The following is an 18,949-nucleotide window of genomic DNA, read 5'->3' as shown; positions in this document are numbered from 1 at the left end:
CTGTTATGTTTTTTGAATGTAAGTCAGAAGGAGCTAAAGAAATGGAGAGTCGGCTGGGCACAGTGGCTCACACCTGTAATCCCAGCACTTTGGGAGGCCAAGGCGGGCGGATCACGAGATCAGGAGATCAAGATCATCCTGGCCAACATGGTGAAACTCTGTCTCTACTAAAAATACAAAAATTCGCTGTACGTAGTGGCGCGTGCCTGTAAAACCAGCTACTCCAGAGGCTGAGGCAGGAGAATCGCTTGAATCAGGTAGCCCTAGGTTGCATTGAGCCGAGATCACGCCACTGCATTCCAGCACTACAGCCTGGCGACAGGCGAGACTCCGTCTCGGGGGAAAAAAAAATTGAGTGTCATTGCTAAAACAAAATTCCTCCCAATCCCATCTAACAATTTAGGTAAACAAGTTTCCTCAGTGCTAGCAGAAAAACGGAAAAAGAAAACCAAAAATACGAATATAATTTTTTTTTTGGCGGGGGGCAGGGGAATGTAATTAGTTCGGACTGTGACTCATTCTAGCCGTGAGTAATGTCTACCAAGAATCAAGGAGCAGGCGCGGTGGCGCGCGCCTGTGGTCCCAGCGCTTTGGGAAGCCGAGACGGGAGGACCACCTAAGCCCGGGAGGTCGAGGCTGCAGTGAGCCGAGATCGCGCCACTGCACTGCAGCCTGGGCGACGGAGAGAGACCCTGTCTTAGAAAAACCAAAACCCGAAAACCAAAAAACCCCACAGCGCGCCGCTTCCCCACCTTTCTGGGGCGCAGAAGGAGGTCAAGTTTGGCCCTCACGGTATTCACTCCCCTGGGTCCTCGCCTCCTGAGAGGCTGGTCTTGGGCTGCGGCCGGGCCTCGCCGCGAGTTCCAGACCCGAGTTTCCGAGGCCGCGCTTCCCGGCCCGCAATCCTCTCAACTGCGTAAGGAGGCCGCGTCTGCCGCAACCCCGCGACCCTCGCGGGGTCTTAGTCCCCACGCCCGGAAGTTCGCACCACCGAGAGGGGAGCCGATCCCTAGCGCTCCTAGAGCGCCGCAGGAAGTTTCCCAGGCGGGGCTTCTTGCGACTTCCGGCCGCGGCGGGCTGGCTGCGGTGCGGGCTTTGTCGGCCGGTCTGGGGGGCCCGCGCCCGCGGGGTCCAGTCAACGGCTGCGGGGTCAGCCTGGCGCCGTCCTCTCCCCGCCTGCGCCGGGTGAGTGGCGCGTTCCGGGCGGGGGCGGGCAACGCCTTAGCTGCAGCCCCGGCTGGCTCCGGAGCCCGGCGGCCTTGCCGGGGCAGAGTCCGCCGGGAGGGCCGGGTGGGGTCCGCAGGCCGCGGCCCGCCCCGCAGGGCGTCCAGGAGCGGGGCCTTGGCTAGCCCGTCTCCCGGACGCAGCCATGGCCGGCCCCGCGAGGTTGCAGCGTCTTTCCAGCGAGCCCACCTCGGACCCGAGCCTGGGGTCTTCTCCCTGAGGAGCGCCATGTGGGTACCCCTGGTTCCTTCCTCTTGCCCAAGCCGTGGAGCCGCGGGCTTGAGTTTCCGTATCGCCGTCTTCAGGCCCGCCAGGCCTGCGTGATGTTGATGCCGCAGAGATGTTTTACGGTGTGACTGGACTGGGTGTGGGCGTTCCCGCGGCTGTGCCTGAACCCTGCCTCCGCTCCCTGGGGCCTGGAGGCTTCTCAGTGCTGGAGGAGATGCAGCACCGGCATCTTCTATGCTGTTGGGGACAGGGGTGGGGAGGGAAACGTGATGAGCAGAGTTAGAATTAAGTACGAGACTTGGTCCTGGAGGAGAAGTCCCAGATGGGAAGAGGTGGTTTGGCAATCCTGCTTTTTCTCGAAGGTACCCTTTCCCCTTCAAGTCTTTAAGAATCCCAGTGGCGGCCGGGCGCGGTGGCTCAAGCCTGTAATCCCAGCACTTTGGGAGGCCGAGACGGGCGGATCACGAGGTCAGGAGATCGAGACCATCCTGGCCAACACTGTGAAACCCCGTCTCTACTGAAAAATACAAAAAACTAGCCGGGCGAGGTGGCGGCACCTGTAGTCCCAGCTCCTCGGGAGGCTGAGGCAGGAGAATGGCGTGAACCCAGGAGGCGGAGCTTGCAGTGAGCTGAGATCCGGCCACTGCACTCCAGCCTGGGCGACAGAGCCAGACTCGTCTCAAAAAAAAAAAAAAATTCTCAAAAGTTAAAAAAATTATGAAAATCATTAAGAGGCACACATATGGTTTTAAGATACATTCTTGTAAACAGAAACAGCTTGTTTATGGCCAGGCGTGGTGGCTCACGCTTATAATCCAATCCTGGCACTTTGGGAGGCGGAGGTGAGTGGATCACTTGAGGTCAGGAGTTTGAGACTAGCCTGGGTCATGTGGTGAAACCTCATCTGTACTAAAAATGCAAAAAAATTAGCCGGGTGTGGTGGCAGGCGCCCATAATCCCAGCTACTTGGGAGGCTGAGGCAGGAGAATTGCTTGAACACACAAGGCAGAGATTGCAGTGAGCCGAAATTGTGCCACTGCACTCCAACCTGGGCGACAGAGCGCGACTCCGTCTCAAAAAACAAACAACAACAAAAAAAACCAGCTTATTTCCAGGTATTATAACAGCCATTTTAAAATTTAAAATCAGAAGGCATCACTGAGTTCCAAAACAAATAAGAAACCAACATCTCCAGCCCACCGTCCCCCCACTTTTTTTTTTGAGATGGAGTTTTGTTCTTGTTGCCCAGGCTGGAGTACAATGACGCAATCTCAGCTCACTGCACCCTCTGCTGCCCGGTGTCAAGAGATTCTCCTGCCTCAGCCTGTTGAGAAGCTGGGATTACAGGCGTGCGCCACCACACCTGGCTAATTTTGTATTTTTAGTAGAGATGGGGTTTCACCTTGTTGGCTAGGTTGGTCTTGAACTCCTGACCTCAGGTGATCTGCCTGCCTCAGCCTCCCAAAGTGTTGGGATTACAGGTGTGAGCTAGTGTGCCCAGCTTACTTTTTTTTTGAGATGGAGTCTCGCTCTGTCGCCCAGGCTGGAGTGCAGTGGTGCGATCTTGGCTCACTGCAAGTTCCGCCTCCCGGGTTCACGCCAGTCTCCTGCCTCAGCCTCCCCAGTAGCTGGGACTACAGGCGCCTGCCACCACGCCCGGCTAATTTTTTGTATTTTTAGTAGAGATGGGGTTTCACTGTGGTAGCCAGGATGGTCTCGATCTCCTGACCTCGTGATCCGCCCGCCTCGGCCTCCCAAAATGCTGGAATTACAGGCGTGAGCCACCGCGCTGGGCCTTTTTTTTCTTTTTTTTTTTTGAGATGGAGTCTTGCCCTGTGACCGAGGCTGGAGTGTAGTGGCGTGATCTCGGCTTACAGCAACCTCTGCCCCCTGGATTCAAGCGATTCTCCTGTCTCAGCCTCCCGAGTAGCTGGGATTACAGGCACGCACCACCACGCCCAGCTAATTTTTTGTATCTTTAGTAGAGATGAAGTTTCACCATGTTGACCAGGGTGGTCTCGAACTCCTGACCCTGTGATCCTTATACCTCGGCCTCCCAAAGTGCTAGGATTACAGGTGTGAGCCACCGCATCTGGCCTCTCTTTTTAAAATAGAGACTGTGTTTCACCATGTTGACCAGGCTGTTCTCTAACTCCTGAGCACAAGCAGTCCACCTGCCTCAGCCTCCCAAAGTGCTGGGATTACAGGTGTGAGCCACCACGCCTGGCCCAGTTTGAATTTATCATCATAGGGAGAATTTAATCTGAATATTTGGGTTGTATATTAGCATTATTAAAGTTGCTGCAACAGATTCAAATATGGTGTTTCAAATAAGAAACTTCAGTTGTCTTACTCTCTCTTAAAGGTAGGGAGTGGCCTCCAGGGATTCTGGCTGCCCTGCCTCATCAGCACTGTGGGGAGGGGAGAGAGTGGGCAGCACACACACATCACTTCCCTTCTCGCCTCAGCTTGGTCACAAAGCCAGCTAAGTTAAAGGGACACTAGGAAGTGTCATTTGTGGGGCAATCATTAGTAATTTGATGGGGTTTCTAACACTAAAAGGAAGAAGGAAACAGGAATGCTGGGGAACCACAGCAGCCACCCAAGTGTCCAGTGGACCTTTTATCCCACACATGGGGATGTGCCGGTGTGGGTCCAGATCACTGCGGTAAAGTGAATAGCAAAACAAAGCAAGTCACAGGAACTTTTTAGTTTCCCAGTGTATATAAAAGTTACGTTTAAGGCCGGGCGCGTTGGCTCAAGCCTGTAATCCCAGCACTTTGGGAGGCCAAGACGGGCGGATCACGAGGTCAGGAGATCGAGACCATCCTGGCTAACACGGTGAAACCCTGTCTCTACTAAAAAAATACAAAAAACTAGCCGGGCGAGGTGGTGGGCGCCTGTAGTCCCAGCTACTCGGGAGGCTGAGGCAGGAGAATGGCGTAATCCCGGGAGGTGGAGCTTGCAGTGAGCTGAGATTCGGCCACTGCACTCCAGCCCGGGGGACAGAGCGAGACTCCGTCTCAAAAAAAAAAAAAAAAAAGTTACGTTTAAGCTATGCTGTGGTCACTATTAAGTATGCAATAGCATTATGCCTAAAAAAATGTAAATAATTTAAAGATGTTTTATTGCTAAAAGATGATCATCTGAGCCTTAAGTTGTAATCATTTTGCTGGTGGAGGGTCTTGCCTCTCTTGATGTCCCTCCACCTCCCGGGTTCAAGCGATTCTCCTGCTCACTGATCAGGGTGGTAGTTGCTGAAGATTGGTGTGACTGACAGTTTCTTTTTTTTTTTTTTTTTTTGAGACGGAGTCTCGCTCTGCCGCCCAGGCTGGAGTGCAGTGGCCGGATCTCAGCTCACTGCAAGCTCTGCCTCCCGGGTTTACGCCATTCTCCCGCCTCAGCCTCCCGAGTAGCCGGGACTACAGGCACCCGCCACCTCGCCCGGCTAGTTTTTTGTATTTTTAGTAGAGACGGGGTTTCACCGTGTTAGCCAGGATGATCTCGATCTCCTGACCTCGTGATCCGCCCGTCTCGGCCTCCCAAAGTGCTGGGATTACAGGCTTGAGCCACCGCGCCCGGCCACTGTGACTGACAGTTTCTTAAAGTGGGACGATGAAATTTGCCACATCAATGGAATCTTGCTTTCACAAAAGATTTCTCTGTATGTAGCATGCAAAGCTGTTTGCTAGTATTTTACCCACAGTAGAACTTCTTTCAGAATTAGAGTCAAGCCTCTCAAACCCTGCCTGTGTTTTATCAACTAAATTTATGGAATCTTCAAAATCCTTTGTTGTCATTTCAACAGTATTCATGGCATCTTCACCAGAAGCAGATTCCATTTCAAGAAACTTACTTGTTTTGCTCGTCTCTAAGAAGCAACACCTCAGCCGGGCAGTCCCAGCACTTTGGGAGGCTGAGGTGGTGGGTGGATCACCTGAGGTCAGGAGTTGGAGACCAGCCTGGCCAACATAGCAAAACCCCATCTCTACTAAAAGTACAAAAATTAGCCGGGTGTGGTGGCGCCTGTCATCCCAGCTGCTCAGGAAGCTGAGGCAGGAGAATTGCTTGAGCCCGGGAGGTGGAGGTTGCAGTGAGCCGAGATTGTGCCACTCCACTCCACCTGGGGAACAAGAGTGAAACTCCGCCTCAAAAAAAGAAAGAAGCAACACCTCATCCGTTTAAGTTTGGGCATGAGATTGAAGCAATTCAGTCACATGTTTAGGCCACACTTCTAAATCTAGTTCTCTTGCTGTTTTCACCACATCTGCAGTTGCTTCCTCCACTGAAGTCTCAATCCCCTCAAAGACTCATGAGGGCTGGAATCGAGTGTTTCCAAAATACCAAATGTTATTCTGACCTCCTCCCGCAAATCATGAATGTTCTGCATGGCGTCTGTAATGGCGACTCCTTTCCAGAAGGTTTTCAGCTGACTGCCCAGATCGATCAGAGGAATCATTGTCTATGGCGATTATCTACAGCTTTGTGAAACATATTTCTTAAATAATGAGACTTGAAAGTTGGAGTGACTCCCAGCCACGGGCTGCAGAATGCACGTTGTGTTGGCATAAGAAGAACATCAGTCTCCCTGTTCATCTCTGTCAGAGCTCTTGGGTGACCAGGAGCATTGTCAGTGAGTTAGCGTTTCGAAAGGAATATTTTTTTCTGAGCAGTAGGTCTCATTAGTGGACTTAAAATACTCAGTAAACTGCTGTAAACAGATGCGCTGTCATCCAGGCTTTGTTCCATGTATAGAACACAGGCAGAGTGAATTTAGCATCATTCTTAAGGCTCCTAAAATTTTTAGAATGAGAAATGAGCGTTGGTGTCACGTCACCAGCTGCATTCGCCCCTAACAAGAGAGTCAGCCTGTCCTTTCAATCTTTGAAGCCAGGCATTGACTTCTCTCTAGCTACGAAAGTCCTAGATGCCATCTTCCAATAGAAAGCAGTTTTATCCACACTGAAAATCTTTTTATAGTAGCCACCTTAGTCAGCCATCTTAGCTAGATCGGGAGAACTTGCTGCAGTTTCTCTCGTAAAACTTGTGACTTCACCTTGCTCTTTTATGTATGGAAGTGACTTCTTTCCCTAAACCTCATGAGCCAACCTCTGCTGGCTTTCTGCTTTTCTTCCGCAGCTTACCTCACCTGTCTCGGCCTTCATAGAATTGAGGACGGTTAGGACCTTGCTATGGATTCAGCTTTGGTTGCCAGTCACACCAACCTTCAGGGAAAGTTGTTGTTTTAATTTCTGCAGACCACTCAGACTTCCTCCACATCAGCAATAAGGCGGTCTTGCTGTCCTATCATTTGTGTGTTCACTGGAGCAGCTCCTTTAATTTCCTTCGGGGCTTTTCCTTTGCATTCCCACTTGGCCATTTGATGCAAGAGGCCCGGCTTTCTGACTTGAGTTTTAGACATGCCTTCCTCACGAAGCTTAATCATTTCTAGCTTTTGGTTTAAAGTGAGAGATGCGGGATTCCTCATTTCATGTGAGCACTTAGAGGCCTTGGTAAGGTTACTAATTAGCCTAATCTCAATATTGTGTCCAGGGAAGAGGGAGGCCGGAGGAAAGGGAGAGAGATGGGGAACAGCCGGTTGGTGGTGGCTGTAGAAAATACACATTGATAATTCAGCTTCTTATATGGGTGCGGTTTGTGGTGCCCTAAACAGTGACAGTAGTTTTAGATTCCTGTTATCTGCCCGGCACCTGGCATGGGTGTGGAGGGCGGAGTTCTGAGGTGGCCTCTTAGATTCCTGGCCCCTCATGCGCACACCCTTCTTCCAGTTACTCAGACACTCATCTGGTGCTTCCATGAAGAGACCTGGAGATGTCCGGAAGTCCCAGGTCAGTGAGGTGAGAAGGGAGGCCGTCTGGGAGAGCCTGACCTAATTGCACAGGCCCTGGGAAGCAGAGGTTCGTTCCTCCATCTGGTTGGAGAACAGAGGCTGAGATCAGACACCTGAGAAAAATGTGATGTGCTGTGCCTGCCTTGCGGCTTCAGGTGGCCCCTAGGGGTGGCTCCTGCTCACAGCCAGTAAACACACAGGGTTCTCAGTCCTACAGTTGCAGGGAACTGGATTCTGCCACGAAATCTGAGTAAGTTTGGAAACTAGCTTTCCCCAGGGCCTCCAGATGAGAACTCAGCCCGATGACATACAGTTGCAACTTTGTGTGACTCTGCGTGGAGGTCCCAGCTGGCCTGGCCTGGATGTGTGACCCGCAGAACTGTGGGGTGACAAATGCATGCTGCTTTAAGTTGCTGAGTTTGTGTAAATTGTTTTTGGAGCCCTGGATGATAACTGAGTGGGAGAGGGCTTGGCACTGGGCAGGTGGAGTCCCTTTCTTGGAAGCAGTTCCCAGAGTGAGGATTCCCAAACTGCAGGCTGGGGCATTGCCCTCAACAGCGGGGCTGGGTAGAGCATCCCAGTGCCTGCGTGAGGTCGCATAATCCCGGGCCTGACTTTTCCAAAGTGAGTACCGGTGTGACCCAGGGCACCATGTGCCCCTGCCAGCGACAGTGTCTCCTGAACACCATTGCAGCTTACATCCTCCCACCGGGGATTGGCTCTCTGTTTTTTAGCTCTATGTAAATGGAGTCATACAATATGAGCTCTTTTGTGCCTGGCTGGTTTTGCTCAGCACTTCGTCTGTTGTGAGGTCCGCCTGCGCTTTTGTGTTGTGAGGTCCACCTGCGCTTTTGTGTGTGGCAGTTTTTTTTCTGTGCATTATTGTTTTGTGTGAGTCTTCTGTTGCTAGATATTTAGGGTGTTAGAATGTTGCTAAGAACACTCTAGCTACAGACTTCTGCAGGGCAGGCTTGCAGTTTCTCCAGCAACCTAATTCCCTTGAAAATATCATCACTGTTGGCGCTGCTTGCTGCCAGTGCATCCCGTGTCACAGCTCTGGTTTTGTTATTTTTTATTTTTATTTTTTTAAATTTTATTTGTTTTGAGATGGAGTCTCACTTTGTCACCCAGGCTGGAGTACAGTGGTGTGATCTCTGCTCACTGCAACCTCTGCCTCCCAGGTTCAAGTGATTCTCCTGTCTCAGCCTCCCAAGTAGCTGGGATTATAGGTGCACGCCACTACGCCCGGCTAATTTTTGTATTTTTAGTAGAGATGAGGTTTCACCATAGCCAGGCTGGTCTCGAACTCCTGACCTCAAGTGATCCTCCCACCTTAGCCTCCCAAAGTGCTGGGATTACAGGCATGAGCAACTGCACCTGGTGCAGCTCTGGTTTTCAAACCAGCAGAAAAATCTCCAGTTTTATTTACTGGATTCTGGGCTGGGCTGATCCCCCCTCTCATTATACTGGCAGTGGCCTTGAGGTATTGGAGACAGTAGTAGTGGGTGCGAAGGCAACATTACCCATCTTCGCAGTGGCCTGGCTCCCGCTGCCCAGCAAGAACCCCAAAGAGAAGGCTCTTTTTTTTTTTTTTTTTTTTTTTTTTTGAGACGGAGTCTCGCTCTGTCACCCAGGCTGGACTGCAGTGGCCGGATCTCAGCTCACTGCAAGCTCCGCCTCCCGGGTTCACGCCATTCTCCTGCCTCAGCCTCCCGAGTAGCTGGGACTACAGGCGCCCGCCACCTCGCCCGGCTAGTTTTTTGTATTTTTAGTAGAGACGGGGTTTCACCGTGTTAGCCAGGATGGTCTCGATCTCCTGACCTCGTGATCCGCCCGTCTCGGCCTCCCAAAGTGCTGGGATTACAGGCTTGAGCCACCGCGCCCGGCCTAGAGAAGGCTCTTGAGGCAAGACAGTCAGTTTTCTCATCCTGAGAGCCGCATTAATGGGTCCTCAGTGCATAAGCAGAATATATATGGAAATCAAAAAGGGAATACATGGCTGGGTATGGTGGCTCACCCCTGTAACCCCAGCACTTTGGGAGGCCAAGGTTGGTGGACCGCTTGAGGCCAGGATTTCGAGACCAACCTGGCCAATATAGAGAAACCCCATCTCTACTAAAAATACACAAGAATTGCTTGAACCCAGGAGGCGGAGGTCGCAGTGAGCTGAGATCATGCCACCATGCAATCAGCCTGTGTGACAGAGCAAGACCCTATCTTAAAAAAAAAAAATGCCGGGCGCAGTTGCTTAAGCCTGTAATCCCAGCACTTTGGGAGACCGAGGTGGGCGGATCACCTGAGGTTGGGAGTTCGAGACCAGCCTGACCAATATGGAGAAACCCCATCTCTACTGAAAATACAAAATTAGCCGGGCGTGGTGGTGCATGCCTATAATCCCAGCTAATTGGGAGGCTGAGGCAGGAGAATCGCTTGAACCCGGGAGCCAGAGATTGCAGTGAGCTGAGATCGTGCCATTACACTCCAGCCTGGGCAATAAGAGCAAAACTCCGTCTCAGAAAAAAAGAGAAAATGCAAATCCTTGGCTGGGCGCTGTGGCTTACTCCTGTAATCCCAGCACTTTGGAAGGCCGAGGCAGGCGGATTATGAGGTCAGGAGATGGAGACCATCCTGGCTAACACAGTGAAACTGCATCTCTATTAAAAATACAAAAAAATTAGCCTGGCGTGGTGGCAGGCGCCTGTGGTCCCAGCTGCTTGGCAGGAGAATGGCGTGAACCTGGGAGGCGGAACTTGCAGTGAGCAGAGATGGCGCCACTGCACTCCAGCCTGGGCGACAGAGTGAGACGCCGTCTAAAAAAAAGAAGACAAATCCTCAGACTTCAGGCTGGTAAAGTACAGGCGCCAAGAAAGAGACTTTCTCTCAAAGCAATCACCGTTCCTTTGGTCTCTGCTTTCAGAGGGTGGATTCTGGCTTCCTCCCTTTCTATGGCAGAGCCTCAAGTATTGTTTCATTATAACACCTATGAGGGAAGAAGTGATTCCTGGCTGTGAACACCATGTGTGGAGTGTGCACAGTCTCCCCACGACTGCCTAGCTTTCCTCCACGTCCCAAAGATGTGTCCATTAGGTGAATTGGGGTGTCTCCTTAGTCCCACCATGAGCGAGTTTGGGTGTGTGAGTTGCCCTGCAGTGGGACCCTGTCCTATCCAGGGCTGGTTCTCACCTTGCACCCTGAGCTGCCAGGATAGGCTCCAGCTACCCAGGACCCTGCATTAAAATAAGTGGGTAAATAATTATCTTGTTTTTCTTAATTTTTTTTTTTATGGGAGATTTTCCAGCAAAAACTGAGAAACTGCTAGACATTCTAAAACAGCTGTAGCAACCACTGTTAATCTTTCTTTAAGGTATGTATAACTCACATTTATTTCAGTGTTGAATACTAGAAGGGTTGGAGCTCTTTTTTTTTTTTTGGTTAGCGACAGGGTCTCACTCTGTCACCTAGGTTGGAGTGCCATGGCACAGTCATGGCTTACTGTAGCCTCAAACCTTTGGGCTCAAGTGATCCTGCTGCCTTAGCCTCTCAAATAGCTGGGACCACAGGTATGCAGCGTCATACCCAGCTAATTAAAAAAACGTTTTTAGAGATGGAGTCTTGCTGTGTTGCCCAGGCTGGTCTCGGACTCCTGGTCTCAAGTAGTCCTCCTCCTTTGGCCACTGGAAATGCTGGGATGATAGGCATGAGCCCCTGTACCTGGCTTATTACCCTCTTTTGAGTGTATTATGTATGCGTGATTAGAACATTCATTCATACAACAGATATTTATGAAATGTATTACTTTCTGCCGGGAATTGTTTGGGTTGCTGAGGATAAAGAACAGAACAAAGTTCCTGCACTTACATACTTGTCGGGGAGACAGCAAAACACAGTTTGTTGCCTGTGGGGGGGGGTGTGTGTGCGCGCGCACGTGCATATATATATATGTCACAATTCATTGATTCTAAGACACACTTTCTCCATATTTTAATATCTCTGAAATTGAGTTGCCTGTTAGAATTGATGGAGTGTTTTTTGTTGTTTGAGACAGGGTTTTACTCTGTCACCCAGGCTGGAATGCTGTGGCACAAGCACGGCTCACTGCAGTCTCAACTTCTGGGCTCAAATGATTCTCCTGCCTCAGTCTCCCGTAGCGGGGACCACAGGTGTGCTACGTCGCCTGGCTGTTTTTAAAAATTTTTTTTGTAGAGATGGGATCTCTCTCCCTTGCCCAGGCAGACATTGAACTCCTGGTCTCCAGTGACCTTCCCACCTCTGCCTCCCAAAGTCTTAGGATTACAGGAGTGAGCCACTGTGCCTGGCTTGATGGAGTGTTTTCATTTAAATTGGTGCTTTTATTTTCCTTCATGGTTCATAAAGTCGTGTCACATCTCACAGTCGTTGGCTGCTTTGATTGGGTGACTTGTGATTGGTCAGGTGGTCAGAACTGTGCAGAGGAAGCAGAGGCAGGAGAGAGGGCATGCTGAGGGTGAGGGTGCCTTGCTGTTTTGTAGAGTGACTAGGCAGGACTCCGATCAGGTGACGTCAATACAGACACCTGAAGGACATCTAGGAGTGAACCATGCAAATATTCTTGGAGTCTTTCTATGAAAGGGCAAAGGCTCCGAGGGGCTTCTTTGGTCACACTGACCAAAGAAGAGGGAAGGGGAGGGCAGGGGAGCAGCAGGAGTCCAGGCCCGGTGGCCCTCATGGGGCCTGAGTAGGGGATGGGCAACCCTTTTAAGTTTTACGTAGAAAAGTGACATCTGATTTATGATTTTAAAGCGTAATTCTGCTGGCTGTGTAGAAAAGAGCTGGAGAAGGGGAGAAGTAAGAAGGTGGGAGGCAGTCACACTTCATGGTGAAAGGCGATGGTGCAGATGGCAGCCCTGTAGGCTGTGGGCATCTGGCGCTGGGCATGGTTTTGAACAGATGTGGTTGGAGGAGTTGCTGGCAGCTCTCAGGCCCCATGAGGCAAGTAGTTAGAACAAAAGGAAAAGGAGTCAAGGGTTATTGCAATGTCTGTGGCCTGAACAAATGAGACAATGGAGAAGACTATAGGAGGAGGAAAGTCAGAAGTGAGGCTGGACGCGTTAGTGTTGAAACTTCTGGGAGCATCTGATTGAAGGTGTGGGGTGCGGAGCTGGTCAGGTGTGGGGACTGGAAAGAGGGCCAGGTTGGAGGGACGCATTAGGGTTAAAACTTCTGGGAGCATCCAACCGAAGGTGTGGGGTGCGGAGCTGGTTGGGTGTGGGGACCGGAAAGAGGGCCAGGTTGGAGGGACGCATTAGGGTTAAAACTTCTGGGAGCATCCAACCGAAGGTGTGGGGTGCGGAGCTGGTCAGGTGTGGGGACTGGAAAGAGGGCCAGGTTGGAGGGACGCATTAGGGTTAAAACTTCTGGGAGCATCCAATTGAAGGTGTGGGGTGCGGAGCTGGTCAGGTGTGGGGACTGGAAAGAGGGCCAGTTTGGAGGCAGGCATGTGAATCTTCAGCATAGATGGCGTTGCTGGCCGATAATGAGTGCACTCCCCTCTGTAATGCACAAAGATGAGGACTGAGCCCTAGACACGCCAGGGCCTTGAGGCGTCAGGGGACAATGGGAGGAGCTATCAGTGAGGCAGGTAAGGAACAGAGAAAGGCTGTCCCAGATTCACAAAAGGAGAGTGACTTCTGAAGGAGCGGGGCTGTGTCTGCTGCCGCAGGTTGAGTTGGAAGTGTGGCCGTAGCTGACCCCTGATGTGGTGACATGGATATTTGGGGTGAGAGCCCTACTGCAGTAGGCTCAGGGGAAGGAGGAAATGGAGAAATGAAGCGTGGAGTGGGGGCTCTTTGAATGTGGCTGTGGAGGAGGAGTGTTATGGGGTAGTAATTGGTGGGACATGGGGCCCATGACGTGCATTTTTCAGGTAGCTGGGAACTGGTGTACTTCATGCTGAGGGGAGTGGTGGGCTTGGAGGGCAAGGACTTCAGGATGGAGGAGAGGGGTGGGTGCTCAAGTGCTGTCCCTGCATGTGTGAGAGGAAAAGGGAGCTCACACACAAGTAGAAGTGTTGACCTTCAGTCAGATCAAGGGCAGTTTAACCCAGGTAACAAGCCTGGCAGAGGATGGGTGGAGATATAAGCTGGCAGGAGATATGGGAGGCAGTGGATGTCTTTGCCTGATTTCTTCTGTTTTCTCGTTGAAACAAGAAGCATGGTCACCAGTGGGGAGGGAGGAGGGAGTGCTGGGTCTGTAAGAAGACAGGAGAAGTGGAAGGTCCTGTAGGGAGTGGGAAGGGTAGGAGTTGCTGGCGGCTCTCAGGCCCCATTAGGCAAGTAGCTCTGAATTTAAAGAACTCAAGTTAGCTGGCTGGGCGTGGTGGCTCACACCTGTAATCCCAGCACTTTGGGAGGCCAAGGCCAGCGGATCACCTGAGGTCAGGAGATTGAGACCATCCTGGCTAACATAATGAAACCCCGTCTCTACTAAAAATACAAAAAATTAGCCGGGCGTGGTGGTGGGCACCTGTAGTCCCAGCTGCTCGAGAGCCTGAGGCAGGAGAATGGAGTGAACCCAGGAGGTGGAGCTTGCAGTGAGCCAAGATGGTGCCACTGCACTCCAGCCTGGGCGACAGAGCAAGACTCTGTCTTTAAAAAAAAAAAAAAAAAATCTGCGAGTGCAGGCGTAAATTAGGACACAGCCTCGTTTTAACCAAAGCTTGGACTTTCCCATCCAAGCATGATGGAGGGAGAAAAGGGCAGGGGACTCCGGATTCTGTGTAGGAGGGTGATTCTCATGTAATCTGCAGTGAACACAGTGTCCCAGACCATGGGGTCTAAGCTAGGTACAGAGAGGAGAAGAGGACATGAAGGAAGGAATGAGGAACAGGGAAGAGGTGGCAGGGCTGATACATTTATACGTTTGTTTAAAATACCTGTCTTGGTTTCTTAATGGAGTCCAAGCATATCCCCACCCCTCTGCAACTCATCCAGGAATCACTAACGGTCAGAGGAGTGTTGTGCACCACAGGCCAGTCTGTCCTGGTGTTGGATGTTAAAAGTGGAGCCACAAAGAAGCCATCTTAACGTGGGACAGGCTTGGGTGTGAGGCCAGAGCTGTGGGTAGCAGCACTTTGGGTCAGAAGTGAGGAGCAGAGGAAACACTTTCCACCTCTTGGATATGAATTTTGTCTGACCCTGATTCAGGAGATCCCCATCTGTTAAGTAAGGGGAAAGATGATTTTGTTGTCTTTTGTTTCAGATTCTAATGTAGGAACTGGTGAGAAGAAGGTGACTGAAGCCTGGATTTCTGAGGATGAAATCACATAGGATGATGTCAGATAAACTCACAGTGATGGAGCTCCCTTCTCCAGAGTCTGAGGAAGTCCATGAGCCCAGATTAGGGGAGCTTTTGGGAAATCCAGAAGGTCAGAGCCTGGGGAGTTCCCCCTCTCAGGACAGGGGCTGCAAGCAGGTGACAGTGACCCATTGGAAGATCCAAACAGGAGAGACAGCTCAAGTGTGTGCCAAGTCAGGAAGAAACCCTATTCTGAACTCAGACCTCCTTCAGCTTCAGAGAGAGCTCATAGAGGCGGATGCCAATCCTTGCGATATCTGTGGCAAAACCTTCACGTTTAATTCCGACCTAGTTAGGCATCGGATTTCGCATGCTGGGGAGAAACCTTACAGGTGCAATCAGTGTGGGAAAGGCTTTGGCCAGAGCTCACACCTTATGGAGCATCAGAGAATTCACACTGGAGAGAGACTCTGCGTCTGTAACGTGTGTGGGAAAGACTTCATTCACTATGCAGGTCTCATTGAGCATCAGCGCGTTCATTCAGGAGACAAGCCCTTCAAATGCACACAGTGTGGGAAGGCGTTTTGTCACAGTTCAGACCTGATTAGGCACCAGAGAGTTCACACCAGAGAGAGACCTTTTGAATGCAAAGAGTGTGGAAAAGGCTTCAGTCAGAGCTCCTTACTTATTCGTCATCAGAGGATTCACACGGGAGAAAGGCCCTATGAGTGCAATGAATGTGGGAAATCCTTCATAAGGAGCTCGAGCCTCATTCGGCACTATCAGATCCACACAGAAGTGAAACAGTATGAATGCAAAGAATGTGGGAAGGCATTCCGTCATCGCTCAGACCTTATCGAGCACCAGAGGATCCACACCGGAGAGAGACCATTTGAATGCAATGAGTGTGGGAAAGCCTTTATTCGGAGCTCGAAGCTCATTCAGCATCAGAGGATCCATACTGGGGAGAGGCCTTACGTGTGCAACGAGTGTGGGAAGCGCTTCAGCCAGACGTCAAACTTCACCCAGCATCAGAGAATTCACACTGGAGAGAAACTCTATGAATGTAACGAGTGTGGGAAAGCTTTCTTTCTGAGTTCATACCTTATTCGACATCAGAAAATCCACACTGGAGAGAGAGTGTATGAATGTAAGGAATGCGGGAAAGCGTTTCTCCAGAAAGCCCATCTCACTGAGCACCAGAAGATCCACTCTGGGGACAGGCCCTTCGAATGTAAAGACTGTGGGAAAGCCTTCATCCAGAGCTCCAAGCTGCTTCTGCACCAGATCATTCACACTGGAGAAAAGCCCTATGCTTGCAGTTATTGTGGGAAAGGCTTTATTCAGAGGTCAAACTTCCTTCAGCACCAGAAAATTCATACTGAAGAGAAGCTCTATGAATGTAGTCAGTATGGGAGAGATTTTAACTCAACTACAAACTTTAAAAATAATCAAAGTGTTCACCAAGAGGGACTCTCCTTGAGTAAGGCCCCCATACATTTGGGCGAGAGGTCTGTCGATCAGGGGCAACACATAGATAACTTATAAAATAATTATTCTCCCGCCCAATGAGTGATGTTTGGAAATGCGTGGAATTAGGATTCATGTGTTTCTAAGATTTGGACATGTCAGAATTTTGTGAATCATGGATGGAGCTGCTTTTGGAGTTGGATGCCACCTGCCACTGTGCAGCACTAGCAGGCTCACCGTTCTCCTCAGCTGTGAGCACTGTCCTCGGGAGAGTCACAGGGCTTGACACCTGACTCTGAGCTGGAACAGTAGGGGCAGGGAGGAGACAGGTCTCAAGAAAAGGTTTTTTAAAAATTTTATCCACAGTTACAGTCCATCCTTGAGTTAAATCCCTTTTAGAGCAGAACTGTGTATCTAATCTTGTTACTTAGGAGAATGTTACCTAGGAAATTTTGATCTATTAAGTTGAAGAAAGATAACTTGTATACAAATCCCCGAGCCATTTCCCTGTTGTCTGGAGGAGGAACTCCGGGTCCCCCATCCTGGGCCCTAAGGCCTCCTGTGTCCTGGAGCCTCGCCTCCCACTGCCTGACTTCCTACCACACAGTTAATGCTGCAGCAACACCAACTGCTTCATCTTCCCTGTGCTCCACATGGCTTCCTACCTCTCTCGCCTTTGATCTTGTTAAAGGGTCTCCTCAGCTAATTGACTCCGAATCATGGTTCAAGACATGCCTCAGGCCTCATGTCAAGGGATGTTTCCCTCAGGCCTAGTTGGCAGCGCTTTCCACACTTCTGTGGCTCAGTGATTACTGCTATTACTGTATTTACTTGCATATGTCAGAATGACTTGGTAGACTATCTCTGCTGTTACACTCTGAGTTCCTGAGGACAGTGATCATATCTGATTGATTTCCATGTGTCCACTGTCTCACAAGGCAATAAAAAATACACCCCTAAATCTATGTGTGATTGGCATCTGTCTTGCTTTGTCCTTTCTATACTGCCATTCTCAAAAATTTTCAGCTGTTAGCTGTTTTTTTTTTATTGTTCGTTTATTTTGTATCAGTATAATCTATGACTCTGTTAGAAGTATCTTCTCAGCCCTGCTACTGTCTGCTGCTCCTACTTAACCCAGAAGTTGCAGGCTATTGCAATAGCCTGTGCACATCCACGCCCTCCTGTGTGCCGCCTTACAGCTCATGCAGAACTGTCCACTTGATCTGGAGGGCATTGACACCTGACTCAGCTGGCACAGTGGGGACAGGAGGAGGCAGGTCTCAAGAGAAGGCCTTCACTTGTCTGTATCTGTCTGTCTCACGTGAAAGGCACAGTCTCAGTGTCTCACTGGAAAGGCACAGTCTCAGTGTCTCACTGGAAAGGCACAGTCTCAGTGCACTACGTAACTCTTCTGTTTTAGCAGTTCTGAGGCTGAACTGAGCTCTTGTCATTTTCCATGCTCTCTGGCTCATTTTCTCATTTACTTAAACATATATCGATATCTATAAGGAATAGTCCTAAATGTTGGGAAAACAGATGAGCAACCCACTACCCCGAAGTCCTCCACAGTGTGGTGGGGAAGACAGAGATCACAGTACGATGAGTCAAGTGTGTGCTCTCAGTTGTGAAGGAGCACAGGTGAGGGGGTGACTGATGTGGCATGGAGCTGGGAAGGCTGTACAGAAGAGTGACATTTCAGCTGGGCCAGAGAGATCAGTAGAGCTCAGCTAAAGAAAATAGGATCGGAGAGGGAATCCCCGCAGAAACATGGAGTCATGACAGATGGCTCTTTGGCTAGGACTGTTCCAAAGCAGGCGAGGTAAATAGACAGTGGACAGCCACGTCGCAAAACGGTTAGTCTTTGCCTCTGAATTTCATCTGAACATGAACTCCAAAATCCAGTTTTGTAACCATATAGTTTTTCTTTTTCTCATGAGGCCATATTTTGAATTCTTAAATAACTACCAATCCTGAAAGCCTCAGGACAAGTAATTTAAAAAGATGTGCATTTTCTGGAAAATGAGCATGACTGGAGATGTTTCACATGTAGATTTTACCAGACCATTTTAATCAATGATTCAATTTTTATATAGTAAAACACCTATTTTAAGTGTACAGGGCTTTGGAAAATCCATTCACCTGTGTAACCATCACCACCTGCGTAACCACCACCAACAGAACCAAGAACATTTCTGTCACCCAAAAAGTTCCTGTTTGCCTTTTCCTAGTTAAGCCCAGTCCAGCCCCAGGTAACCACTTTTCTATCCGTATAGATTAGTGTTGCTTAGTTTAGAGCCACATACAAATGGATTCATTTAGTATGTGTTCTTTTGTGTCTGATGTCTTTCACTGTGGCATGTTTTTAGACTCAACTCAGCTGTGTCATGTTTCAGTAGTTCTCCTTGCTGAATAGTGTTCCATTGTATAGATGAACCATCGTTTGTTTATTCATCCACGTGTTAATGGGTTTTCAGTCTCTGCTCTTAAAACTAGGACCATTTGTGTAAAAGTATGTATTTGCACGTGTGTTTTTATTTTGCTTGGGTAAGTACTTAGGACTTTAATTGCTGTGTTGTAAGTGTGTTAGTCCATTCAGGCTGCCATAACAAAATGCCATAAACTGGGAGGTTTGTAAACAACAGAAATTTATGCCTTAGAGTTCTGGAGGCAGGGAAGTCCAAGATGAGAGTGTCAACATTTGGTGTCTAGTGAGGGCCTACTTCCTTTTAAGTAGATGTCTTCTCACTGTGACGGTACGTGGTGGAAAGGGACTAGAAAACCTACCCCATTGGTGAGGGCTCTCCCCTTGTGATTCTTTCCCCTCCCCAAGACCCCACCTTATATCATCTTATAGGTTAGGAATTTGACATGAATTGTGCAAGGATGTAAACATTCAGTCCATTG

General features: G+C 49.9%; 1 protein-coding gene across 9 annotated transcripts; it reads left to right on the top strand.

Moving 5' to 3' along the window:
• The first annotated feature begins 1,046 nt into the window (after positions 1-1,046).
• Positions 1,047-17,015, top strand: ZNF623 (zinc finger protein 623). Of its 9 annotated transcripts, none has more exons than XM_030921382.1 (4): positions 1,061-1,185; positions 5,726-6,085; positions 10,593-10,667; positions 14,540-17,015. In XM_030921382.1, the coding sequence occupies exon 4, from the start codon at positions 14,594-14,596 to the stop codon at positions 16,121-16,123; it is 1,530 nt and encodes a 509-aa protein (XP_030777242.1). In that variant the 5' UTR covers positions 1,061-1,185; positions 5,726-6,085; positions 10,593-10,667; positions 14,540-14,593; the 3' UTR covers positions 16,124-17,015. The 9 variants fall into 9 exon arrangements, with proteins under 9 accessions (XP_010383822.1, XP_030777242.1, XP_030777247.1 ...); XM_030921385.1 differs by lacking the exon at positions 1,061-1,185 and adding an exon at positions 1,218-1,454; XM_030921384.1 differs by lacking the exon at positions 1,061-1,185 and adding an exon at positions 3,799-3,817.
• The last annotated feature ends 1,934 nt before the right edge of the window (positions 17,016-18,949 follow it).

The sequence above is a fragment of the Rhinopithecus roxellana genome, chromosome 17, assembly GCF_007565055.1.
Source record: "Rhinopithecus roxellana isolate Shanxi Qingling chromosome 17, ASM756505v1, whole genome shotgun sequence".
Lineage (NCBI taxonomy): Eukaryota > Metazoa > Chordata > Mammalia > Primates > Cercopithecidae > Rhinopithecus > Rhinopithecus roxellana.
Note: the sequence above shows the minus strand (reverse complement) of the source record. Positions and strands in the feature narration are given on the sequence as shown.